General features: G+C 47.8%; 1 protein-coding gene across 2 annotated transcripts in view; it reads left to right on the top strand.

Moving 5' to 3' along the window:
- FAM120A (family with sequence similarity 120 member A) overlaps positions 1-22,968 on the top strand; it is a 401,275-nt gene that overhangs the window by 250,757 nt on the left and 127,550 nt on the right. For both annotated transcript variants that reach the window (XM_078661614.1, XM_078661613.1), the window contains exon 11: positions 6,023-6,272. In XM_078661614.1, the coding sequence (XP_078517740.1) occupies positions 6,023-6,272 (250 nt within the window). The remainder of the gene's footprint in view (positions 1-6,022; positions 6,273-22,968) is intronic.

The following is a 22,968-nucleotide window of genomic DNA, read 5'->3' on the forward strand; positions in this document are numbered from 1 at the left end:
TCAATTGGGCCGTTCCTCCATCGGAATTTAATGGTATTTTTGATAGTATTTGCTGTGTGCTCGAGTGGTTTGTCACCTTTAATTCAAGGCTGGACTCACTGTACTTGCTTTGTTGCGTTCCCTCTGCCATATAATGGGTTGTCACGCCAGTGTGTAAGAATTCTGGATGAGACTACACCAATGATGTACCAGTTGATCTACCCTGCCCACTTTTCTTTCCCAACCCCCCTGATTTTTTGCTGCATTATTGATTTATAATTGGAGTCCCTTCAACTAAAACATACCACTCGAGTCATCATGTGTAACAACAATGGTGATAGATGATGTATGCACTACCAATTCACTAAACATTTATTGCAAATGTGCCGCCTTTCCTCTACATAAGTTAGAGCTCTCTAAATGAACAATTTCAACATCACTTCAAACTACCTGCCGTGGTAATTTTTCATGTTTTCGCCTCCTCACATTAACTTTGAATTTGATGATATGCATGTTCTTTAAAACACATTTTTTTCTTTAACTGAATTTGTGCCCTGGATTGGCTAACCCTATTGGCTAACAGTTGTGAGGAAAAAAGTACAGAACCATGATTTTGTACCTTTTTTACTCCCACTTTAATTAGACCACCGATTTTGTTTCTCCTCCTAGACCTTCAAAGTGTTAAGGGTATGTGTTGTTGAAGTACAATTATATATTCCTTGTTTGCATATTTGGGATCAAATTTATTTTGGTTATATATTATCCAAGCATATTTTGCACAAACAAAAGTAAATATTTGATATCATGAACTTGCCTTGACACATTCTCAACAATTTTTGAATGCTACTGACTTACCATCTATGACTTCATGACAATATTCGACAATATCATTGTGTCTTCAGGTGGAAGATGTTTTCCATCTGGGATCTGGTTTAACAAAGAGAGTTGTTTATTTTTTGGGCAAAAGCTGGTCTCCATCTCAGTTCTTGAAACCACATTTCCCTGACTTAGCTGACTATCATAAGTGGCCCTCTCAGACATCTTTTATCAGAATCCCACCTGAATTAATGACTTCTTTTGTGCTTTTAAGGTCATCCCTTCTCTTTCTGCTACCTTCTCTCTCTCACCCCCCCCCCCCCCCCCCCCCCTCTCCCTTTGTCATTTGAATGATTGTGCTGTCTTTGTTAATGGGGTTTTCCTTTGAACACATGGGCAAAGCAGATACATATCAATTGCCTTTGAAGATCTCCATTAGAAGCTTTAACCACAGTGCACTGAAAGATCTTATACGGTCTGCCACAGCAACATGCTTACTTTAAGAAATTGTGCTTCTTTTCTCCTCAGTTAATTTTGGATTTCAGATTAACTAATCTGAAAGAAACAGGTTAGTATTAGATTCCTTACCTTAGAATATCACCAGGCGTCAGACTGGATCCGGGAATTTTTGCGTAGCAGTACCCATGCGCGTCAGTAGGCATCGTCCGTCGTCGGGGCCGTGGGCGCCGTGATGACGTCGTCGGAGTACTTAGACGCCGCCTCCGCGTGCTGACGTCAGTTTTACTTTTTTCCGCGCCAGCAAGCGCAGATCCAGAAAAAGTTGTACCCTAGTCAATTTTTGACTAACTTTTTACGATCCTTTTTGATCTACTTTCGAAGTCTCTCGACTCCGACGGTGCCGGTAGGGGTGCCCGGGTTCAAGCCCTGCGCCGACTGATGTCGGTTACCGACCCCCATCGCCAGTTCCTGCACTGTCTAGGCCCGGACCACGACGACAAGTCCTGCTCTGACTGCCGGGCCCTGACGTCTAAAGCTAGACGGAAGCGGTCCCGTAAGCGACTCGAGCTTCGGCAGTCCGTCCCGCGCCGCTCGAGGTCCCGGTCCGAAAGGAGGTCGAGGGACAGGTCGCGGGGCCGGAGTCACCCCAGTTCCGGGAGTCGTCATCGGTCTTCGGGCTCGAAATGCTCAGGTAAGAGGCACAAGAAGTCGAAGAGGCACCATCGCTCTTCTGACTCCCCCCGACGCTCACACGATGCGGCCGGAGGTTCGGGCGACACCACCCACGCGGCTCCGCCGAAGCCGCAGGTGTCGCGGCCTGCTCCATACCCGCTGGTCCCTGGGCAGAACGCAACGCCGGGGGAGTTTGATGACTTCCTCATGCCCATGAGGTCGCTCGCTCCTCCGTCGGGTTCCGCGGCGCCTTGGGGCCAAGCGGTCCCGACTGTGTCCCCACGCGGGCCGGGTGCTTCGGCCCCGGCGCCGTCGGCAACTTCGGTCCCCACACCGCAGGGCCCCACTGGATCCGGCTCCGGATCCGGGTCACCCCCGGTCGACCTCACGACCTCGCCGGCGCCGGCCCCAAGGGTGTCGCCCCCGGCGCCGTCCCTGGTCCTGCCCTCGATTCGGGTACGGGGTCGGAGCGGTGCCGCTCTCGACGCCGATGGGAGATTTTTACTTCTACGACCCGGCCCCATCCTTTGAGCCTGAGTACCAGGCGATGGGTGACGAGGGGGATTGGGAGGGGTCTGAGGACCCTTTGGCACGTGAGTGTCCGTCTTCTGCGGACTGGACAGGAGAGCTTGGGGCGGCCAGTGGTCTGGACACTTCGCCCGACACTGGTTTTGTCTCCCCTCCTAGCGTGGCTACGGGGGAGGGGGCTGCCTATAGTGTGGTGCTGATGAGGGCAGCCAAGGCCTTGGGCCTTGAGCTCCCCGTCGTGGCCGTGAAGACTAACCTCCTCACTGAGGTCCTTAAACCGCAGGCAACCTCGGCCGAGCCTCTTCTGCCGTTTAATGAGGCCTTATCAGACTTTCTTCTTGGCACTTGGTCCAAGCCAGGTACAGGTCAGCCTGTGGATAGGAACGTGGCCAGGCGCCGGTTCCGGGCGACCCTTGCTTTCTGTCTACCCACCCCACCCCCGAGAGCCTGGTCATCCAGGCCTCTAATTCCCAGACCGCATTCCCGTCTGCTCCCCCCGACTGGGAATCCAAGAGGTACGAGCAATACGGAAAGAAAGTATTCTCCTCCCTGAGTTTAGGATTGCGGTCAGTCAACACCGCATGCCTCTTGGGCTGCTACACCCACTCTCTGTGGGATACGGTCGCGGATGTGCTGCCAGAATGCCCAGTAGAGGTCCAGGCTAAACTCGGCCAAGCCCTTGTGGAGGGTCGAGATGTGGCGCGTTATGCCATCCAGTGTGGGCTGGACACTACTGACTCACTAGGCAGAGCGATGGCAACGACGGCGGCGATTCGTCGCCACGCCTGGTTGAGGTCTGCCAACTTCTCGGCTGATGTCCTAAACACACTTATGGACATGCCGTTCGATGGCCGTCGCCTCTTTGGCGACAAGGCAGAGCATGCGCTTGAGCGCTTTATGGACTCCAGGGCTACGTTCAAGTCCTTGGGCCTCTCTGCCCCGCGCCAGAAAACTGCTGCCTGTCGCCCCTTTCGTGGCCAAGGAAGGGGCGCCCCCACACGTCCTGCCAGCCACGGGCCGCTGACTACCATCCAGCGCGGTGGGGGACGTGGAAACCGCCATGTGGTACTGTAACAAACAGGGCGGGGTGGGGTCGTGGACCCTATCCCAGGAGGCTCTGCGCCTCTGGCAGTGCTGGAACATCAGGGTGTGACCCTGGTGGTTGAACACCTGGCAGGTTCCCTGAACGCCAGGGCTGACGAACTCAGCCGTCGGTGCATGATGGATCACGAATGGCGTCTGAACTCGGGTGTGGCGCAAGGCCTCTTTCAGCAGTGGGGAGAGCCTTGGTTAGATCTATTCGCCACAGAAGAGAACGCGCAATGTCATCAGTTCTGCGCGTTAGAATTTCCAAGGCGGCACTCGCTTGGAGACGCTTTTCGTCGCGAGTGGAGTTGCGGTCTGTTGTACGCCTTTCCGCCTATACCACTTCTGCCCAGAGTGCTGAAGAAGATCAAGCGCGAGCGGGCCCAAGTCATCCTTGTGGCTCCGGACTGGGCACGAAGATACTGTATCCCGAGCTACTCAGCATGTCAGTCGATCCCCCGATTCGTCTCCCTCTTCAGGAGGACCTTCTGTTGCAGCAGCAGGGGACGGTCCTCCACCCGAACCTGTCCAGTGTCCACCTCCATGCTTGGAGATTGAGCGGCGACAGTTGAGGCCATTTGACTTGCTTCCTGAAGTTTGTAATGTGATTCTGGCAGCCAGGCGTCCCTCCACAAAGTCGGTATACGCCTGCAGGTGGAACAGATTTGTGGCATGGTGCACAGCAAAGGCTGTGGATCCACACTCTGCCCCCCTTTCTGAGGTTCTCCTCTTCCTTTTTTCTCTTGCCCAGCAGGGCTCTGCTCTGGGCACTATCAAGGGCCACCTTTCTGCCCTTTCCGCCTTCTTGAGGCTACCTGATCAGCCTTCTTTGTTCAAGTCCCCGATTGTTAACAGATTCTTGATGGGCATCACTCATATGTTTCCCCCTGTTCCTTTCGTGATGCCCCAGTGGGACTTAAATCTGGTTTTGACTTACCTGATGTGCGGAGGCGCGTCTAAGTACTCCGACGACGTCATCACGGCGCCGACGACGGACGCGGAGCCGCGGACGACGCCTACCGACGCACATGGGTACTGCTACGCAAACATTTTCGGATCCAGTCTGACGCCTGGGGATATTCTAAGGTAAGGAATCTAATACTAACTACTGTTTCTTACAGATATATCGTTACCGAAGGTAAGTAACTTGTGCAACAGCTTTCCAAAACCACACTTTCCAACAGAATAGTCTAGTACACCTTAGACTTGAAGAGGATTGTGAACTATTTTGTAGGCGAGATGAAGAACATACGGATGTTTAGACCTTTTGCCTAGCCCTAGAGTAGGCCAACCTGTGTTGACCACTGCAGACTATCAATATCTTTACGGTTAGTTTTCTGCATAAATTCTGGATACCAAAAGGCCAGTAGATTAGCCAGATTTCATATCACCATTACGAAAGCTGTCAAAGCTGCTTTTATGTGAAATGTAATAATTCCGGATGTTTACATGGTTATTACATGTTGATCAACAACACATTATTGCAGATGTAGTGATCGCAGAACGTATATCCTCATTATCAACATTTCTGTGCTAGTTATTTGCATTAAAAAAGTGGATAAAGATTAGAATCTCTGCTTATGTGCAACATACCGGAACATATTTTCAACAGCTGCATTACTCCTCATAGCTGCTCACTGGAACCTTGTTATATCCCATTGTAGTCTGCACATTCAAATATTTTAAAATCCCTGTGGAAGCAAATGCCTTACATTTAGAACAGCCCCCTGTGAATCTGGCCCATTGAGATTTTTGATTTTTTTAGGAAAGCCAGGTTTACGGAGCCTTTTAATTCAGTGCAACAAAATCGCCTTTGTAAAAATTATAAGGACAGTTATCTAAATCGCAGTTATAGGTTTTTGTTTTTTTTAATGGTGTATTTCACTGAAAAACATCCATTGCTTCATTAATTTAGCACCACATGCTTTGCAGTTTGAGGTAATTTGCTGTGGTATTGTAAAATATTTAATGCAATCATCCTCAAACTAGAAAACTAGAGCTTTGTCGCACATCCCAGAACTCGCTTAGGTCCTGATCAGAATAAAAAGTTCAGCCATTTTAGCCCAAATGTATTAAAAGTCTGAATATAGATAGCACAGTAGTTGGGAAAGGAGAAAGGAATGTGACTCCTTAATATGAGTTTTCAGAATGCTACAAGAGTAAAATTGGAAAGGTCTAGTAAGCAAGTTGGAAATAATGCTCAAAATGTTTTACCTTAGAAGCTCGAAGAATAGAACACGGTGATGCAGCTCATTTTTGTAACTTCTTATGACTTCTGGCTAACTGGCCTCCTCTAACCCCCCTCCGCCTTAATTCCCTCCCCTGTTACTATTATGATTTAGTCTGCATTATTTAACAGCACCCATTTTTCAGTGGAAATTATCCACAAATTACTTTTCTTCCAGTTACCAAATATGACCTGCTTAAAACTAGTTATAATGCTTTTTGTTCCCAACTGACACATTCAACCTGATTTTTGTAGATTATCCAGTCATCATTAAAGAGTGGGCGGCTTATAAAGGAAAATCACCCCAGACTCCTGAACTTGTTGAAGCTCTTGCGTTTCGGGAATGGACTTGTCCAAACCTTAAAAAGCTGTGGCTGGGGAAAGCTGTGGAAGATAAGAACAGAAGAATGAGAGCTTTCTTGGCCTGCATGAGATCAGACACACCAGCAATGGTTAACCCAGCAAACGTACCCACCCACCTCATGGTTCTCTGTTGCGTATTACGGTGAGTGTTGTCCAGCAGTGATATGCTTTTGAGTAAGGTATGCAACAGCTTTACCTGTGCTGTGTCCTATTGTTGGAGATTTTCTGAAAAAAAAATTACATTCAAATTGTATACACGTTTAATGTTCAAGTAAACTTTTCCTTAATTTTATTTTTGTTACCATTACTGTCTTTTGAAAGCAATTAGACCATACTTGTGTTCCAAAAATTAGGTTCATTACTTGATGCAATGATCTAGCAAAGCGGGAAAGGTGCAGAGAATACTGCTGGGACTACCCAAAATAATAACCAATGACTTCCCTTGAAAATATACACATTTTACACCAACAGGATACGCACCTTATGAATCCTTGCAAATTGAAGAAAATTGTCTGGTTTCTTATTTAATATTTCTCAGTTTTATTACCAAGAACAAATCTAGGTTGAAGTTTAGCAAATTAGGCTAATTCACGTACCTCCTCTGTCAGAAAAATTCATCGATTTAGAACCATAGATATTTTGTGAATTAAATGTACAGATTGCATTATCTCAAATTAAGAACTTTGTATAATATAAAAGTTATCAGGCACTACTGCTGCTAATGAAAATAAATGTCTTTTTATCTGTTTACAAAAAACTTTTAACATTTCCAGAACATTTGGGTGAGCGTGGAGCTGATACAAAGTGAAGGATAATCAATGAATAATATTGGAAAAAAATAAGTGAACAGAACCCTTTAACACTGAGGAAGAATTGGCAGGCCCTCTGGCATCCCACTGGTCCAGCCAACATCCAACCCAAGGGAGGCCAAGAAGGGTGCACCTTTTGCACCGTTACTGACAGGGTCACGCTTATAGACACCAAGGGCCTTAAATACTTCCTCAGCGATGAGCTGTTGGGTAAAGCCCTGCCCATTCAAACTTGTTTACACTGAGGCAAAGCACTGTCCCAGCGGAAGTCCTAAGCAGGCCAAAAAAAAAGACCTCTTCCTCTATCTCCAGTCCACCGCCACCCTCGATCTCTGATCTAGGTTGAAAAAATCACCTGTCAAAGGGTGTTGAGCCAAAACACTACTTGCAAACCTCCCAGCCGATGGCATCAAGCCTCCCACTTTGGAGCCACAATAGACATTGAAAGTGCATCCCAACGTAAGCGCCAAGATGGCAGAGGTGTCAGCAGTGTCCAATCCTAGAGCGGCTAGCAGTGGAACTCAATTTTAGGCAAATGTAAGCAGCTCTGTGCTGCTGGCAGGCATTTAGCAGTCTGTGCAACCACCCAGTGGCAAATCGACAATTCATTGGGCTGGTCTAGATATGACCTGGGACACAATGGAAGCCCTAGTACACCTCCCTGAGCCCTACTGAAAGCGGAGTGAGAAGGTATTTGTTGAACGAAAAATAATTTCCAGTGCAAATATCCACTGCTCAATGCATGCCATAAATACTGCTTCTCACTTTATCACCAGAATCCTGTTCTGCTGCCATGCATGACTTCACAGCTCATGGATTAAACTGGAAGTCCTGCAACACCTTCTTAATATCTCATCGATGGGGAACATCTTGTTGGTCTCCAAGTGGATTTTAGGGACAATCAAGGAGGTCACCAAGATCGCAAAGTCCATTGGCGCCCTGCAGTCTGTTACTCCCTGAGGCACCGATCAGACAGCATTTCAGGCGAGGGAGCAAGACAGCACCCTTCTGCAACGCCCAGTCCTTCCATCGCCAGCCTGTTAGGGGGAGATTAAAGGATTTTTGCTGTCCCCAGGAGGAAATCACCTCAGAACAGCAGGTTTAGCAGTGGTACAGCAAGGCTACTGCTTAGAATTGCATACCACCTTGCCGACACACCGTATGAAAAGACCACATCGCTCTCATGCAAGAAAAAGCAGAATATGGTGCAAAAGCATGTTGTTTTACATGTAACAATACGTTTTTCCTACTTCTTTAAAGATTCCAGGAGCAACGCTAGCTTCCCATAATTTCTAGAGTCATTTAGCCATTATTTCCACTCTATAGAACATGGGTCCCGGAAGACGTTGATGCGTTATTTGGGCTTGATTATGGTTTTGAAAATGTATCTCTGATTTATATTTTCTGTTTTACTTTGTGAGTCAACTATTGCTTTCTCTTTTCCTGAATGAGCAGCAGCTTTACAGAATTTTCAGTCACTATGCAGACTCAAGTGCCCTTTCAGTTATGCAAATCAAAAGGCTTGAAAAGATCAAAACACTCTCTGGTGCGTCTTCCAGACTCTAATTCCAATTATATTTTTGCCATTTGTTAGCAGATACAAGTTAGAAACGGGACCTCTGGCTGGCCAAGGCTCGCACCAAGGTCAGTCAGAGATCACCATTCCCAGGTCAGGGCAAGGGAGTTACACACCAAGATAACCCCTGCTCACCCTCTAGGTAACGTGACGCGAGCAGCAAGGCTAATCTCGGAGGCGATGTGTAAAGTGTCTGCGCGCGCACCCAGCAACAACACCCAAGGCCCACCACAAAGGAAACTCCACACAAGGTTATATAAAAAAATAGCCCTTGTATTATAGCAAAAACACAGTAGATAACACCACACACTTTACAATGGGCCTACAGGCACGGGCAGAATTTACAAGGGATTATGTACAGGACAGGGCCACCTGGACCACTGTCAGGGGTATGCACTTTTAGAAATAATACTTTGTAGGAATAATACTCAGCACATAAAGCATATAATGACTAGCACCAAAATAGTACATATAGCACACAACCAGTAATCCCTGGTGAAAGGGTAAATACCTCCTATGCAACCCTAACCACTGTAGGAAAATCACGCAGGGAACTAGGACCTAATTGGCAGGACCTATAAAAGGAAAAGCAATCACCTAAGCAAATAACTCATAGCAAAGGGAAGGAAGCAAAACACATGATGCATCAAACATTCAGAGGTGTATGTAATAACAAATGCGCAAAGACCACATTAGCAGATAAATCATAAATTGCGCAAGGTGCACATGGCACAACACTAGAACTGTCCCCCAGGCCAACTGGCCTCGCAAGGGCTCGAATGCCCTTAGTCCAAATGTCAGGGTAGGCTGCGCAGGCAGCCAAGAACAAACCTAAACGTAGCAACTGCCCACTAAGTGCTGGGCAGCTGTAAGCAATGATGGGCCAACGTTGGAGCCTCGTGGGCTCAAGAACACAATGGGGCCAAACACAGCGTGGGAGCCTCGGGGCTCTAACCAACTACACTGGTGTTCCCCAAGAGCCTCGCTGGGCTCTACATACACAAAATGGCACTCTGAGCCTCTCTCAGGGCTCTAGACAAATGTGGGCTGTGAGCCTCTCTGGGCTCTTGAACAAAGAACTGGCATTGGAGCCTCTCAGGGCTCTGGAATACGAAGGTGCCCCCTGAGCCTCGTGGGCTCTCAAAACAACTGTTGCCCGCTTTGCTGGAGTCCCTTGCGGACTCTGAGGAAATGCTGCCAACAAGAGCCTCTGCGGCTCGTAAATACAACGGGGCGCGCTGAGCCTCTCGGGGCTCTCAAGACAAATGTAGCGCCGTGAACCTCTCTGGGCTCAACCACTACTGTGCCCCTGCGACGTTTGAGTCCCGCTCGGGGTACTCAAAAGCAAGTGATGCCCCCGGAGCCCTCTCAGGGCTCTAAACACAACGGGGCCTCTCTCAGGCCAGGCCCGCACACTGGAGGGAAGGGGCGGGCACCGGCAATGTGCCCAGACGCCCTCCTCCCTTCACTCGCTCACCAGGGCCCCACTCACCGGCTTCTCTGTGGCGGGGGTGGCTCTCCTCACGGGCTGCTGGGCTCTCCCTTCACTCGGGGAGCCTCGTGGACACGGCCGGCTGCTTCCTGCTTCTTCGGCCTCCCCTCAGCCAATCACCGCGCAGGTCGCCCGGCGAGCCTCCCGCAGCCTTAACCAATGGCAGCGCGGCGCCCGGGTGACGTCAGCGGCTGCTCCTTCGGCGCCTCCTCCGCCCTGGGACTGCTGCGGTGATGCGAGGCTGAAGAGGGGTGGGCTCCCTCGATTAAATCAATAACAAAAAGTGAATATGGGGCGTGGGCAGCCGCGAAATGGCATAACAGCGCTACCACGCGCTGAGGGGACAATTACAGCGCTCCCAGCGCTATAAGTGAAATAAAGTGCTCTTAAGCGCTAGCTGCAGAATAAAGCGCTCCCAGGCGCCAGGGGCCAGAATAAAGCGCTCACAGCGCTAGAGGCCAAAAGCAAAGCTCCAGTAAGGTTCTGGAGGCAGGCAGGGGGGCAAGGCTGGGCCCAGAGCCAGCTCACCGGGCCTCCAGGCAGGGAGGCAGTCCAAGTGGCGGTCCTCCTGGCCCCAGCAACAGCAACAGCAGCAGCCCCCTCAGATAAGATCTTCGCAGAGAACAACATTCATGGGGCCATTGGATTTATGGTCAAGATGGCCGCCGGGTAGGAGCTCTTGTTCAGAGCTCCTAGTGCTTGGGATCCCATTTTTGGAACTTATCCCTGTTAGCACCCACTACCTCGAGGAACACAAACAACACAAGTAACTGGATCGCAACCTTATCATTCCTACCTGACTTGCGGAGGACTGAAGCGCACCGTGCTCGTGATCGGTGGTCGCCTGGAGGCGGTGGACACCAGAGGAGTACGAATTGGCTGAGGGCTCCCACGTTTTCACCGGACCATCGGAGGAGACGGATATCTGGAGCCTATTGCAGAACCTGCGGCCACCGAGGAGACTGGCATCGCTGTGCACGAGACCGTTAACCGGAGTCCACCAGGAAAGCTGGGCTGCCCTCTGGAGGTCTCCGAGTCGCCTACTGACTTTCCCCATCAGCACCGGATCGGTTCTAGGGACGGGACTCGCCCCGGGAATATCGCACCTATGCCCTGGCGGATCAAACTGAGGGCAATCCTGGAGACAATGTGATCGGATCTGGGGTTGCACACAGCTTCGAGGACTGAGGTGGGCTGGGTTGCTTCACGGCCCGACTGCGACGACGATCTGCCCCCTCATCCTACACGATCTGCCCCCTCGTCCTGCACCACAGCTGTACGCTGCTGCACTAGCGAGTTGGGCTATCGAGGCGTCTCACATCCCTGTGCCCGGCATGTGAGATCGAGCAGCTTCGGTGCAGCCTGCTCTCTAAGTGCCTGATCTACAGCGCAGGGCTGCCTGCTGCCCAGACCCACAGATCAGCGCCTCACCCTGGTTCCCACTCCCCGCGCCCCCTCTGCTACCGCCGGGACGAACGGAACTGCGGACCATGAAGGGGGCGGATACGCGCGTTTGCTGACGACCATGTCCTGAGTCTTAAAGAGGTATCTGCACTCATTTTACTACTTTAAACTTTCGTGTCGCTTCTTTCATTGTCTGTCCAGAATATTGGAAGTTATCTGCACTTAAATTAAATTACCATCTTGGTCATTCATATCGGTCTTTCCATGGTCTAAAATGGCGGGGGCCATAAACTGGAGCAATAAATCGGCTCCACTGCCCCCAGATGACCACGAGGCTGCATAACAACTCGACCAGGGATCACCTAAACAGAGATCAGACTGTTTCATCCCCACCTAGCAACATAGAAGCTGGACTTACTCGACTTGCCCCAGAGTAGAAAGGGAAACTAAACTCTCTAAACCCTAACTGCAACAGACAGAGGACTATTTTTCCTGTCTCTCACTATCCTATTTGGCGGCTATCTTAGAATAGTCCTCCACTCTGGTGGCCATCTTCAACCCCCCCCCCCCCTCCCTCCAGCTCCCTGTTCAACCAGCCCATGGCTCTCATCCCCAACACCATCCCCAATCCTACTCTGGACATGATTATGTCCACCCTCCTCCAACTCAAAGAAGATCTACACACCATCAAAGAACTTCTCCTCATACACCCCAGACACCCCCTACCTACCACCACTTCCTTGCCCAACAAGTCCCCCCACCCTCCCCACAGACCCTCTCACTCAATACTCCCCTCATTGGCCCTCTACCCCTGCTCGCAATCACACCAACCGCCCTGACGCGCCGTTAATCCCCTTTCGGACCACGACATACACACCCTCCTCCGATCATTTGTCCCAGGTCCCTTAAACCACTCTACCACCACACACCTCCCCATACCCACGATTCTCTCAAATCCCCTTAGGCCCCCCACACAAAGCAATAGAAGTTCCGTCCCCAATAATCTCAGAAAAGTCACCTTCTCTCTAGAACGCTCGACCACCCTTCTCACCCCCAGACTCAAATGCATCCTACTCAACTGCAGATCGGCCCCTAGACATTCCTCCGACATCGCGGATCTCATCATAACAATGGACCTTGATCTAGCCATTTTGACTGAAACCTGGCTAACTGAATCCTCTACTCCTATAATGGACATTCTAGTCCCCCCCCCCCCAACTACCACATCATTAGACTCGACAGGACAGGCAAGACGGGCGGGGGAATCGCATGCATTTTTAAGAGCAACCTCTCTGTTACTAAAGTCACCTCCCCCTCCCTCACCTCCTGTGAACTCATCTGCCTCGATATCACCAGCGAGGGCAAAACTGTAAGCTCTCTACATGTCATCTACCACCCGCCCGGGGACAACCTCACCTTCACCCAACAACTCATGGACACGATCTCATCCAATGCCGGACGGCAGAACACTCAAATCTACCTGGGTGACTTCAATCTCCACTGGAACGATCATAATGACGCAGTGGTGAATAGTCTCAAAACTTTCCCTAATGCGCTTGACCTCACCCAAATATGCAACAGCCAAACACATGACAAAGGCTCTATCCTCGACCTTATCGCCAAAGAGGACTCTACCCAACTGGGAGCAATCCAACCCTGTGACTGGTCAGACCACCACATTATCACATTCTTCATCAACGAAAAAGTTAAACTTAACCCGGCTCAACCCACCAAATCCAAGATCTGGAAAAGGGACCTGAAGAAACTTAACCCCAAATCCTTGCCTTCACACCTGCAGTCTCCTCCTTCCCCCTTTGGGCGCCTCTGACGTACAATCCCTGACCGACCTCTACCTCAACTCTATGACCTCAATAATCAACGAAGCCGCCCCCCTGCAACGGAAGAGAGTCTCTACCAAGAACTCGAAACCATGGTATGATGGTAGACTCAATGATGACAGGCGTGCCATGCGAATGGCAGAACGCACCTGGAGGTCAGACCCCTCAGCACTGCACCTTAAAACTCTTAAGAACAAGAGGAATGCCTACTTTAGGAAAATCAAGCGCTCGAAATCTGACATCTTCAGCCTCCAGCTCGACCAAGCAAAAAACAGACCAACAAAACTGTTCGAACTAGTCAAAACCCAAACCAAGGAACAACCTCTACAACCAAACAGCACAACAAGCGTTACACCATCCTGTGAAGACTTCTCTGCTTTCTTTAAGCTAAAGACCGATAATATAAGAAGTGATCTCCTCAATGATGTAAGCCGATACTCCAGCCCCATCAGCATAACTAACACTCAACCTAAAAACAACGCAGCATGGTCGTCCTTCGACACCTACTCTGAAGAAGAAATTAACAAACTGCTCGGCACCCTGAAACCCTCTAATCACCTCACAGACCCCTTACCTGCTAATGCGGTAAAGGACTTTACCCCACTGCTCCTCCCACTCTGGACTAAAATCATTAACAGTTCCCTGCAACAAGGGCTCATCCCGGACTCCCTCAAGGTGGGGCAAGTCACGCCTATACTCAAGAAACCTACAGCTGACCCTGCTGACCTAAACAATTACCGCCCTATTACCAATATCCCCACCCTGGCCAAACTGCTGGAAAAATGCGTACAACTCCAATTAACAAAACACATTGACCGGTTTGACCTCCTCAACCCACATCAATCAGGCTTCCGAGCAAAACACAGTACGGAAACGGCTATGATGCACATAATTGATGACGCCCTCCAAATCCTTGATCACAACGATTCCTGCCTCCTCATCCTACTTGATCTCTCCTCAGCATTTGACACTGTCAAACATGAGAATCTTCTGGAGCTGTTAAACACCAGAATGGGTGTATCCGGAACTGTTCTCAAATGGTTCACTTCCTTCCTACATAACCGGTCTCAGAAGTTCAAGATCAACAACGTGTTGTCCTCATCTGTGCCTGTAACATTAGGCGTCCCACAAGGATCTTCCCTATCCCCCACATTGTTCAACCTGGTCATGGAACCACTCACCACCTTGCTTCAAGCATCTAATGTACACTTTCACATGTACGCCGATGACACTCAACTCTACCTCAAACTCCAATCCCCGGAAGACATCAAACTTCTGAACTCCACACTCAGAAACACCCAATCATGGTTGACCGACAATCACCTCAAACTAAATGCTCTGAAAACTGAGTTCCTTCTGATCGCACCTCCTGCGAAAATCGCCATCTCCCAAACCTGGCTCAAGCACCTTACTGCACTCAATGTCCAACCCACCATCGTGGACTCCGCAAAATCCTTAGGCATCACACTTGACGCCAATCTTAACATGCAGCAGCACATTAGCAAAGCAACTAAAGGAGCTAATTTTCAAATCAACACTTTGAGGAAACTTAAACCCTTCTTCCCAGCTAAGGACTTCCAAACTGCTGTACAAGCCCTAGTCATCCCACGCATTCACTACGGAATTGTGGCTCTCAGCGGACTCCCCCTATCAACAACCGCACCCCTAAGAGCCTCCTTGAACGCTGCAGCGAGACTTATCACTGGATCAAGGAAACATTCGCACATATCTCCGGACTTAAAATCACTGAACTGGCTGCCGTTTGAAGCCAGAATACAGCGAAAATCGCCTGCATTACACACTTGGCCGTACACCACAAGTCACCCGACTACCTCACTCAAAAGCTGACTATATCAGGAGGCTCCAGGTGCAACAGAAGCACAAAAAATCTCCTCCGGAATCGGGATTCCGGAAGGAAAAAACATGCAAACGCTCCTTCTCGGGAATGGCACCCAGGATCTGGAATGCACTCCCACCTGAAACCAGACTTATCTCCTCCACTGCATTTTTTAAGAAAGAGGTTAAAGCCATCCTTATGACTAAATTCACCTGAACTCTATATTTACTGGACTGAAGACTTTGCTCCGTTTTTTTTTTGTATTATTGGTTATTCTGATTATCTTTTTGTATTATGTTTTTTTATCTGATTGCTATCCTACTTTGTATTATGTTTTTAACTGATTGCTATCCTTTTTGTATTATGCTTTTTATCTGATTGCTATCCTATCTGGCTATTCACCTACTACCGACTACTATACGGTACCCAATAGTTTGTTTAATCACCCTTTGCTTCCCCTAGCCCTTGTCTTCTGTAAAGCGCTCTGATATCTGCAAAGATCTGGTTCGCGCTATATAAAACTTTGAAAATAAATAAATAAAAATAAAATAAATGGGGACACAGCCCCTTCTTATACTGTGAAACCCTTTGTCTGTAGGTGCAGGCGGGGGAGAAACCAGTCGCAGCTGGTTTTGGAGCACCCTTGATGTGCTCAACCACCCCTTTCATTCACTAGGGAGGCTAGGGTCGTTAGACGCACCACAGGGGGCGGAGCCAGCATTGTGCGGAAAGCCCAGCCCCATTCAGGAACCAGGTGCAGCCCTCCCTCACATCACTCATGCTGATCTCTCCACTGGGCAGACCCATCCAGACTTCCTGGAGCCAGGCTTGCCAGCCAGCTCCAGCCAATCACACTCCAGCACCCTCACTGCACACACACACACCAATGTCTAGAAGTGGCACTTCCCCACTAGACACATACAAGCCGCACATACCATTGCACAGCATTCACTCTCACGAGTTCGCACATACCAAACTCGAGCCTGCACTCCCCACACATCAGGAACTAACATGGACACACACATTCCCCATGCATTCCTATGGGAGGGCAGGCCAGCCTCACTACACGCACGCACTTTACTCTGGGACACAGGGCAAAAGTGGGCAGAGACCCAAAAATCACGAACACAGATCACATACTAAAAGCAAAAAGATTAGGGGTGAACCTGCCAGAAGGGCCAAGTCCAACAATACATAATAGGAGACCAAATCACAGAGCACTGGTCTAAAAGATTTTAATCTTTCAATATGTAGATGACTAGGTTTGGCTCAGACAGACAATATCACTTGCTTTTCTAATGTCAGCAGATACAGTGCACACCTAAAATAACTTCAGTACAGCCAGTCGGACCAATACACAAGCCAGTGTTGAACATTAAATGTACGGAAGTATATCATTTGGACAAAATACTACCTTCCATAGTCTTTAGATGTGGCCACCCTGCACACCTCCACAACCTGTAAAAATGTTTCAGTATTTCCGCCGCCAAGACATCAAGCATCTTCATCGTGCCAGATGTTGTACTCTGTATGAAAATATTGCAAGTGTCCGGAGTACAAGTTGGGCCACAAGACTGGGGAGTGTGTTGGCAGATTGACTGTCGCAGGTGGCTTTCTGTTCATTCACCGGGTGGTGCAACTTTTATGTTTGCCCTGCTCACCCTTTATATACCTTTAGTGGAGACTGCATTGCTCTTTTCACAAAGTCTGGTGAAGAGGTGCATGTTGGTTCTGGCTCAGAGGCGCTATTTCTTTGTGGCATCTCAGAACATGGGTGTGGGGATGGATCCTTCACACTTTTCCAGACAGGATTGCAACAGTTTAGCGCTCTATTCCAGTCTCTTTTAGCATGGTAGTTAAATATACAATGGCTTGAATTTAGGAGACCGCCACTCGAAATCAGTACTTGAATGCACCTTCAAGGCTTTTCGTGGTGATAGGTCATGTGAAGGTCAAGCTTGACTGGTGGTCTCATTCTGGCTCTTTAGATCATCTGTTCTGACTCTTCTTTCTGCATTCACAAACCCCAAATTTACAGCGATATGAAAAAGAAAGTACACTATTAACATTTTGCTTTTACATATAAAGATGCATCTGACCTTTCTCTACTTCTAACTCCTAAAAGTAGTCAAAATGAACTTAATTTGACAGCACACAAATTCCACAATGTCATTGATTAAACATAACAACTGTCCTAGTTTAGAAGTCTTATGTGAAAAGCATATGCATCCCTATGCTTCCATATCAGTTAAGAGGGTTGTTATAATAGTTGATGCTAAACACCTGCACTTGATTAGTTGGTCATCTGAAAGAATGACCATCTGGCTATAACAGAACATTTGTCTTTCTTGCCCCGTGGCCATATGAAAGGGGTTCTGATTCTTACAATTGTCCTCCAGTTATTTACCCTGCCATTGTACGTTCAGAAGTGCATTTTAATAGTCACCCTACCAATAGTGTTTGGTTCTAACATTGGAACAAGGGACATTCTGCCCTCTTTTCTCAAGCTGCTTAACAGCGAGCCTGTCCTTTACTATTTTTACCTGTTCATCTACACTTTACTTTTACATCTCTATTTTTTTATTGCTATATTTTGAGTACCACTCATAATTTACATTTTTATAGGCACTAGAGCGTGTTACCATATACCAGCCTTGTTAAGACGCTTAGACCGTATACTCAAATCTATGGGATTTGGATGTATTTTTATTGAACTCTACTCTTCTAAAAAAATAAAAAAAAGGGCCCGCCTGGTTTGCTTGTGTTCTGGTTCAGAGAAGACCTGGCTTGGCGTTTCGGAACGGACTGAGCCTATTGCATGTGGATAGGTCTAATCTGAGGTAGCTTGGTCGGAAAGAAAATTATGGGTTGGAATGCACCTGAGCGAATTGCCAGTGGCTCGACTATCATCAGGCAGCATTCCTCCCATCACTTTTTGTGCATTTGAAAAACATGCAGAGGGCAGCTACTAACTCCTGTGTACTGCTTAGCTGATATGATCAACAATAATGGAAGAGATGGAAGATCTCATTAAACACCTTTCAGAGGAATAAAAAGTGTATTGAGTGCCATCTAAGCCAGAAAGATCAGATCAGGCTTGTGCCTAAAATCCTCCTTTGACATGACAGGCACAGCCAGTTGTGTACTAATACAGTACTGAGAAGGCATGGTGTGGTTTAGAAATTCTGGATTTCTGCACAAGATATAGGAACACCAAGTTAAGACGACCTTTCCAGGATACAAACGGTCTGGTGCAATGGTGGAGGACTCTTTAGAGCAAGTAAAGGCCAGTGGTGAGGAGCATGTTGGGCAAGGAAATGAGGGGTTTAATCAATCAAACAAACTTTATTCGGTTTTACGAAAAGAAAACCATAAAAGTTACAAAACATCCACATCTCGTTTAAAACCGGATACATGAAAATTGTTATTCAAATCAATAAATAGGGAGCAGATGGATTTGTATAAGAAAAAGGCACTTTTACCAAGTTTTCAAGCAGAATGTGCCCTCTCCTCCCTTAAAATAACAAAAATTCCAGGCAAGCCCTTGTTCTTACTGTAGATTTCAGGTAACTTACAATAGAAAAAATACAGTCTGGCATCAACAATTTCAGGTACAAAAGGGCTGGGCGTATTTGGCTAAAGTTCAACCTCTTTAAAAGGGGAAATAAAAAGTGTCTCCGTGGTACCTCATAAAAAGTGTCTCCGTTCTTTTAGATTGGGGGTGCATCAAATAAATGTCTACAGGGGTGACATTGTTTAACAAGCATTTGCAATGCAATAGGTCTCGGATTTACGCAAGTTTGAGCTATTGACATTGCAAATGACAATGTCTTTTATTTGTTTTCGTTTTTAAAACATAAATAAAAGGCATTGTCATTTGCAATGTCAATAGCTCAAACTTACATAAATGCGGGTCCTATTGCATTGCAACTGCTTGTTTTTTTTTGTTCTGGGTCGACTTGCGTTGAAGACAGCACACCCTACCTTACAAATATAGAGTAATTGGTCCCTGTGCTGTTAGTCACAAAGTGTTGCAGGGCCTGCAATGTCCTTATAAGTGAGCCATCCTTTCATTATGAAAATAAGCCTCTACTGAATGATTTCCCTGTGGCTCAGCCGGGGGTGAGCATACTGGCATTCAGCAGTCCGAGACTAACGCAGACAGGCTTTGCTCTGACTTCCCTCCAACTCTGTTCCAGCCCCTGCTCCAAATTCCTGGTTACAGGTATACCCTCCCGGGGCAAGGAGAAGTGCAGGTCCTAAGCGGAGGGAATCCGCACACACCGGTATAGTGTGCGAGCCCATTTACCGCACTGTTCGGGGTCTAGGTGGGGTGGGCTGGGGGAGGCAGCTGGTACTTCAGGTCTTGATGACAAACTTGTGTGGATTTAGTCGACTAGTTTCTTGACACAACAACGGCATGTACAGGGGTGGGGGGAAGGGTTACACTCCCCGATCATGAAGCACATGCACACAAGCAGCAAGAGGTGCTACCTCATGTAGCCTCATCAACGTATCACCGTTCCCCGCTCGCCTCATCCATTATTCACACACCTTGTGTACCAAATGTGCCGACAAGATCTAAAGTGGTACCTCAAAGTCGGAGTCCCCTCTATTAGCGTGGAACGATGAGCACGAGAGCCTCCTGGGGGTCAGGACCCGTCCTACACGGAGGAGCTACACACCTCCGAGCATCCAACTTCCCCACAACGATCTTCCACATTCAGATACCTTCTCAGATCAAGGAAGTCTTTGGAATTCCCACGCGACGCCGCAGTTCGGCCAGGAGAAGTCAGGACAGAGGATCAAAACAATACAATGAGGATAACCCGCATGACATCTCTCCAGACATTGAAAATAAAATACCACAAAGGGAAAAGTTAATTGAGTTTTCCCTTTTCTTGTTATTTTTAGTGATTGCTTCCAGGATCAAACGACCAATCTCCATCTCCACGTGACTAAGTACCTGTGTTAGAGGATTAAATCGAACATTCTTCACTCCCATGTGACTTACGCACCTGGTTGAGAGGACTGTCGTGCTGCGCATATAATTGTCTTGATAAAGACCCGCTGCGACTGAAAACACTGGCGCTTTCAGGGTCGAAACGTCGACACTATTCCCAGGCCATATAAACTTGGAACCCGCAACGTATTGAAAGAAATTAAAGAGTTCCAAGATTGTAGTAGTTGTTGGTCTTGCGAAATACTTGTATATAAATGTATATTTTTGTGTATGAAATTTGAACACATTTTGTTGCTCACAAGTTCATTATTTATGATTGTCATTTGTTTTTTGCACCATATTTGATATTTTGACAGTTATTGTAGATAATGTATAGAAATGATTTATAAAATGAGATAAAGATACTACAAATGAGTATTTAGAGTTTTGGTTTTTTAAAGAATTGTTACAGAATTTCAGAGGGTTTTTCGCTGGTTCTATCAGGAGAAGTGTATAAAGGACACGTTTTGGACAAATTATATGTGGCTGAAACCCGACAGAACCACTTATTGTTAAACTACATATTGCCCAGGTTCTGAGGGACACAGGGTTAACCCCGTTGTTTGTATGATGCGGCTTTAATTACATCCAGAGTACTGAGCGAGAGAGGGGGCGCCATGGCAACTGGTAAATGCAACAGCCAACAAAATTAGCACCCTGTCCACTGCAAGGGAGCCTGACCCCCCCTCATCCCGCCACCTGCACCTTCTCATTCTACCCCCGCCACCCCTGGGCGATCCTTCCGTGCATTAATAACCCCAGAGGTAGATAATGCGAGGGGGTGGGGAAGGGGGGGGGGAGGCTGGAAAACACTTCCAGCAGCGGAGTGGCCTCTGACGTCTGGACGCGCGGGATGGGGAGCTGGAGGGGAGGAAGAGCATCAGCCTGGGGGTGGAGGAGACGGGTAGTGGGGCACGGGTGAATTTAGCACGGCGCTCTTCAGCGTGCTCTGCGGCATGGCTGCAACTCCGCGTCCCCCCGACTCCTGACCTGACTGGTGCCTAACCTGTCAGCCTAAACTAAATATCACCAGAGGATCAAACGGGGGCTGGAAAAAATGGCAAAGGTCAAGCACTTGTAAGGCACGGCCCTCTGGCTATTAATCTTACAAAGTAGGTGTGCGCCATGATTGTGGCATCTCCCACTGATACAGGCATGTGTACAACCAGGCCTCGAGGGCAGGACGTGTGTGCCATGAGAGCTATGCAGGCTCTTCCAAGCATGAGATCCAAGCGGTAGCACATACGTACGAGATGTGCCATGCACAGGTGAGTCATGATAAATGTAACATTTTGGAGTATTTGAGGAATCGTAGACGTGAGATATCCTGTGAACAATGCATTATCTTTCAGGTACCTAATCTTAAAAAATTCTGCCATCCCACTTGGACGGACTTGGCCTGACTTCCTGCTGGTGTAAAAGGTCTATTATCTTCTTTATGGGGCCATCTGTTGCGCCCCATAAAGTTATCAAACCTTTTCCCCCAGCAGGAAGTCAGGTCAGTCCGTCCAAGTGGGACGGCAGAAATAGAGAAAACTGTACGTCACCAAGTGCTCTTTCCCAATGGCTGGCAACTGTTTAGCATAAAAGGTAATGCCAGCCAATGGGAAAGAGAGGCGGGTCTTAAAGCCCCGCTAGTGAATCTCCCTTTAAATCATAAAATCTCGCGAGCGAGACTGCGCATGTGCACAGTCGACGCCAGCTCGACCTAAAAAACAACAGCTTCAGACAGACCAATGATGAGGGTCACAAGTATGCCCTTCTATTGGCAGCGACCAGGACAAGGACAGGGAATACAGTCCTTTCGTGCGGAGCAAAGTAAAATGTTCAAGCATAAAGGGACTTGAGCGACTCGGGCAAATAATCACCCTCAATACAGCTCGGGAGAGACTGGGCGGTTTTCTACAAGAATGGAAAAAGATGGCCTCCTACAGGAGGGTAATAAATCTTATACAGCGTAGTTAATGTAAATAAGAAAACGGTGTTTATAAAATGCGATTATGTACCACATACAAGAGACTAAATCATTGATTAAAAACCGACCTCCACGTTGTGCAGCTTGTGCCACAAATAACTTGTGCGACTTGGGTGAAAGATTTGGTTATCAAAACGAAGCATACCAATGACGGATGCTGCAAACTATTCATGTGTGTTATACACTAATGTGGAGGACCTCAAGACAAGCCCAAGGGCCCACTCCACAAGAGAAATGACTACAGCAGTGGACTACTTGGCCAACGTGTTGATGACTGATATATGTCTTGCAATTAAATTGTCATCGGCCCACGCATTCACTAAACCCTTAGGTGTACACTCAAGCACAGGTGGGGCAAAACGTTCTAAAACATTTACTTTATAACAGCCACTCACTGCCAAATCCTCCGGAAGGGGCTGAATCTGTAACATAATGTACGCTGATGAAGTGAAGCCAGCATAGATTCACACTGCAAATTAAACTACTTAGTTACTTTTAGCAATAGTTTTTACAGCATGAAACTATTCTGGGTTAACATGCGAATGAGAGGGTTCATGGTTAATATAAAGTTAGTGGAAGCGTAACAAAAAATAAATCACCATCAGAAAAGAAATAAAATGTGAAGATGGCAGCTGCATTCTGGGCTGTTGTGACTCAAGTTCGACGATTTAGAGGGTCAGGTTGAAGACTCCTGGTGGATCCTCGAAAAGGAGGAGAGGAACAGGTCTCCAAAACCCACTATTAGGTGATGGAATAATGCACATGATTATCTAAAAGAGTGCCATGCTGCACAACTGCTGTAACCGGTAAGTAACCGTTTCTTCCCCTATACATACTTTCTTTGCCGCAATCTACTGTTATTTCCTATTGGTTGGACAGGTATTTTTAAGCTAGTTTGATGGTTC

This window comes from Lissotriton helveticus, chromosome 9, assembly GCF_964261635.1.
Source record: "Lissotriton helveticus chromosome 9, aLisHel1.1, whole genome shotgun sequence".
Lineage (NCBI taxonomy): Eukaryota > Metazoa > Chordata > Amphibia > Caudata > Salamandridae > Lissotriton > Lissotriton helveticus.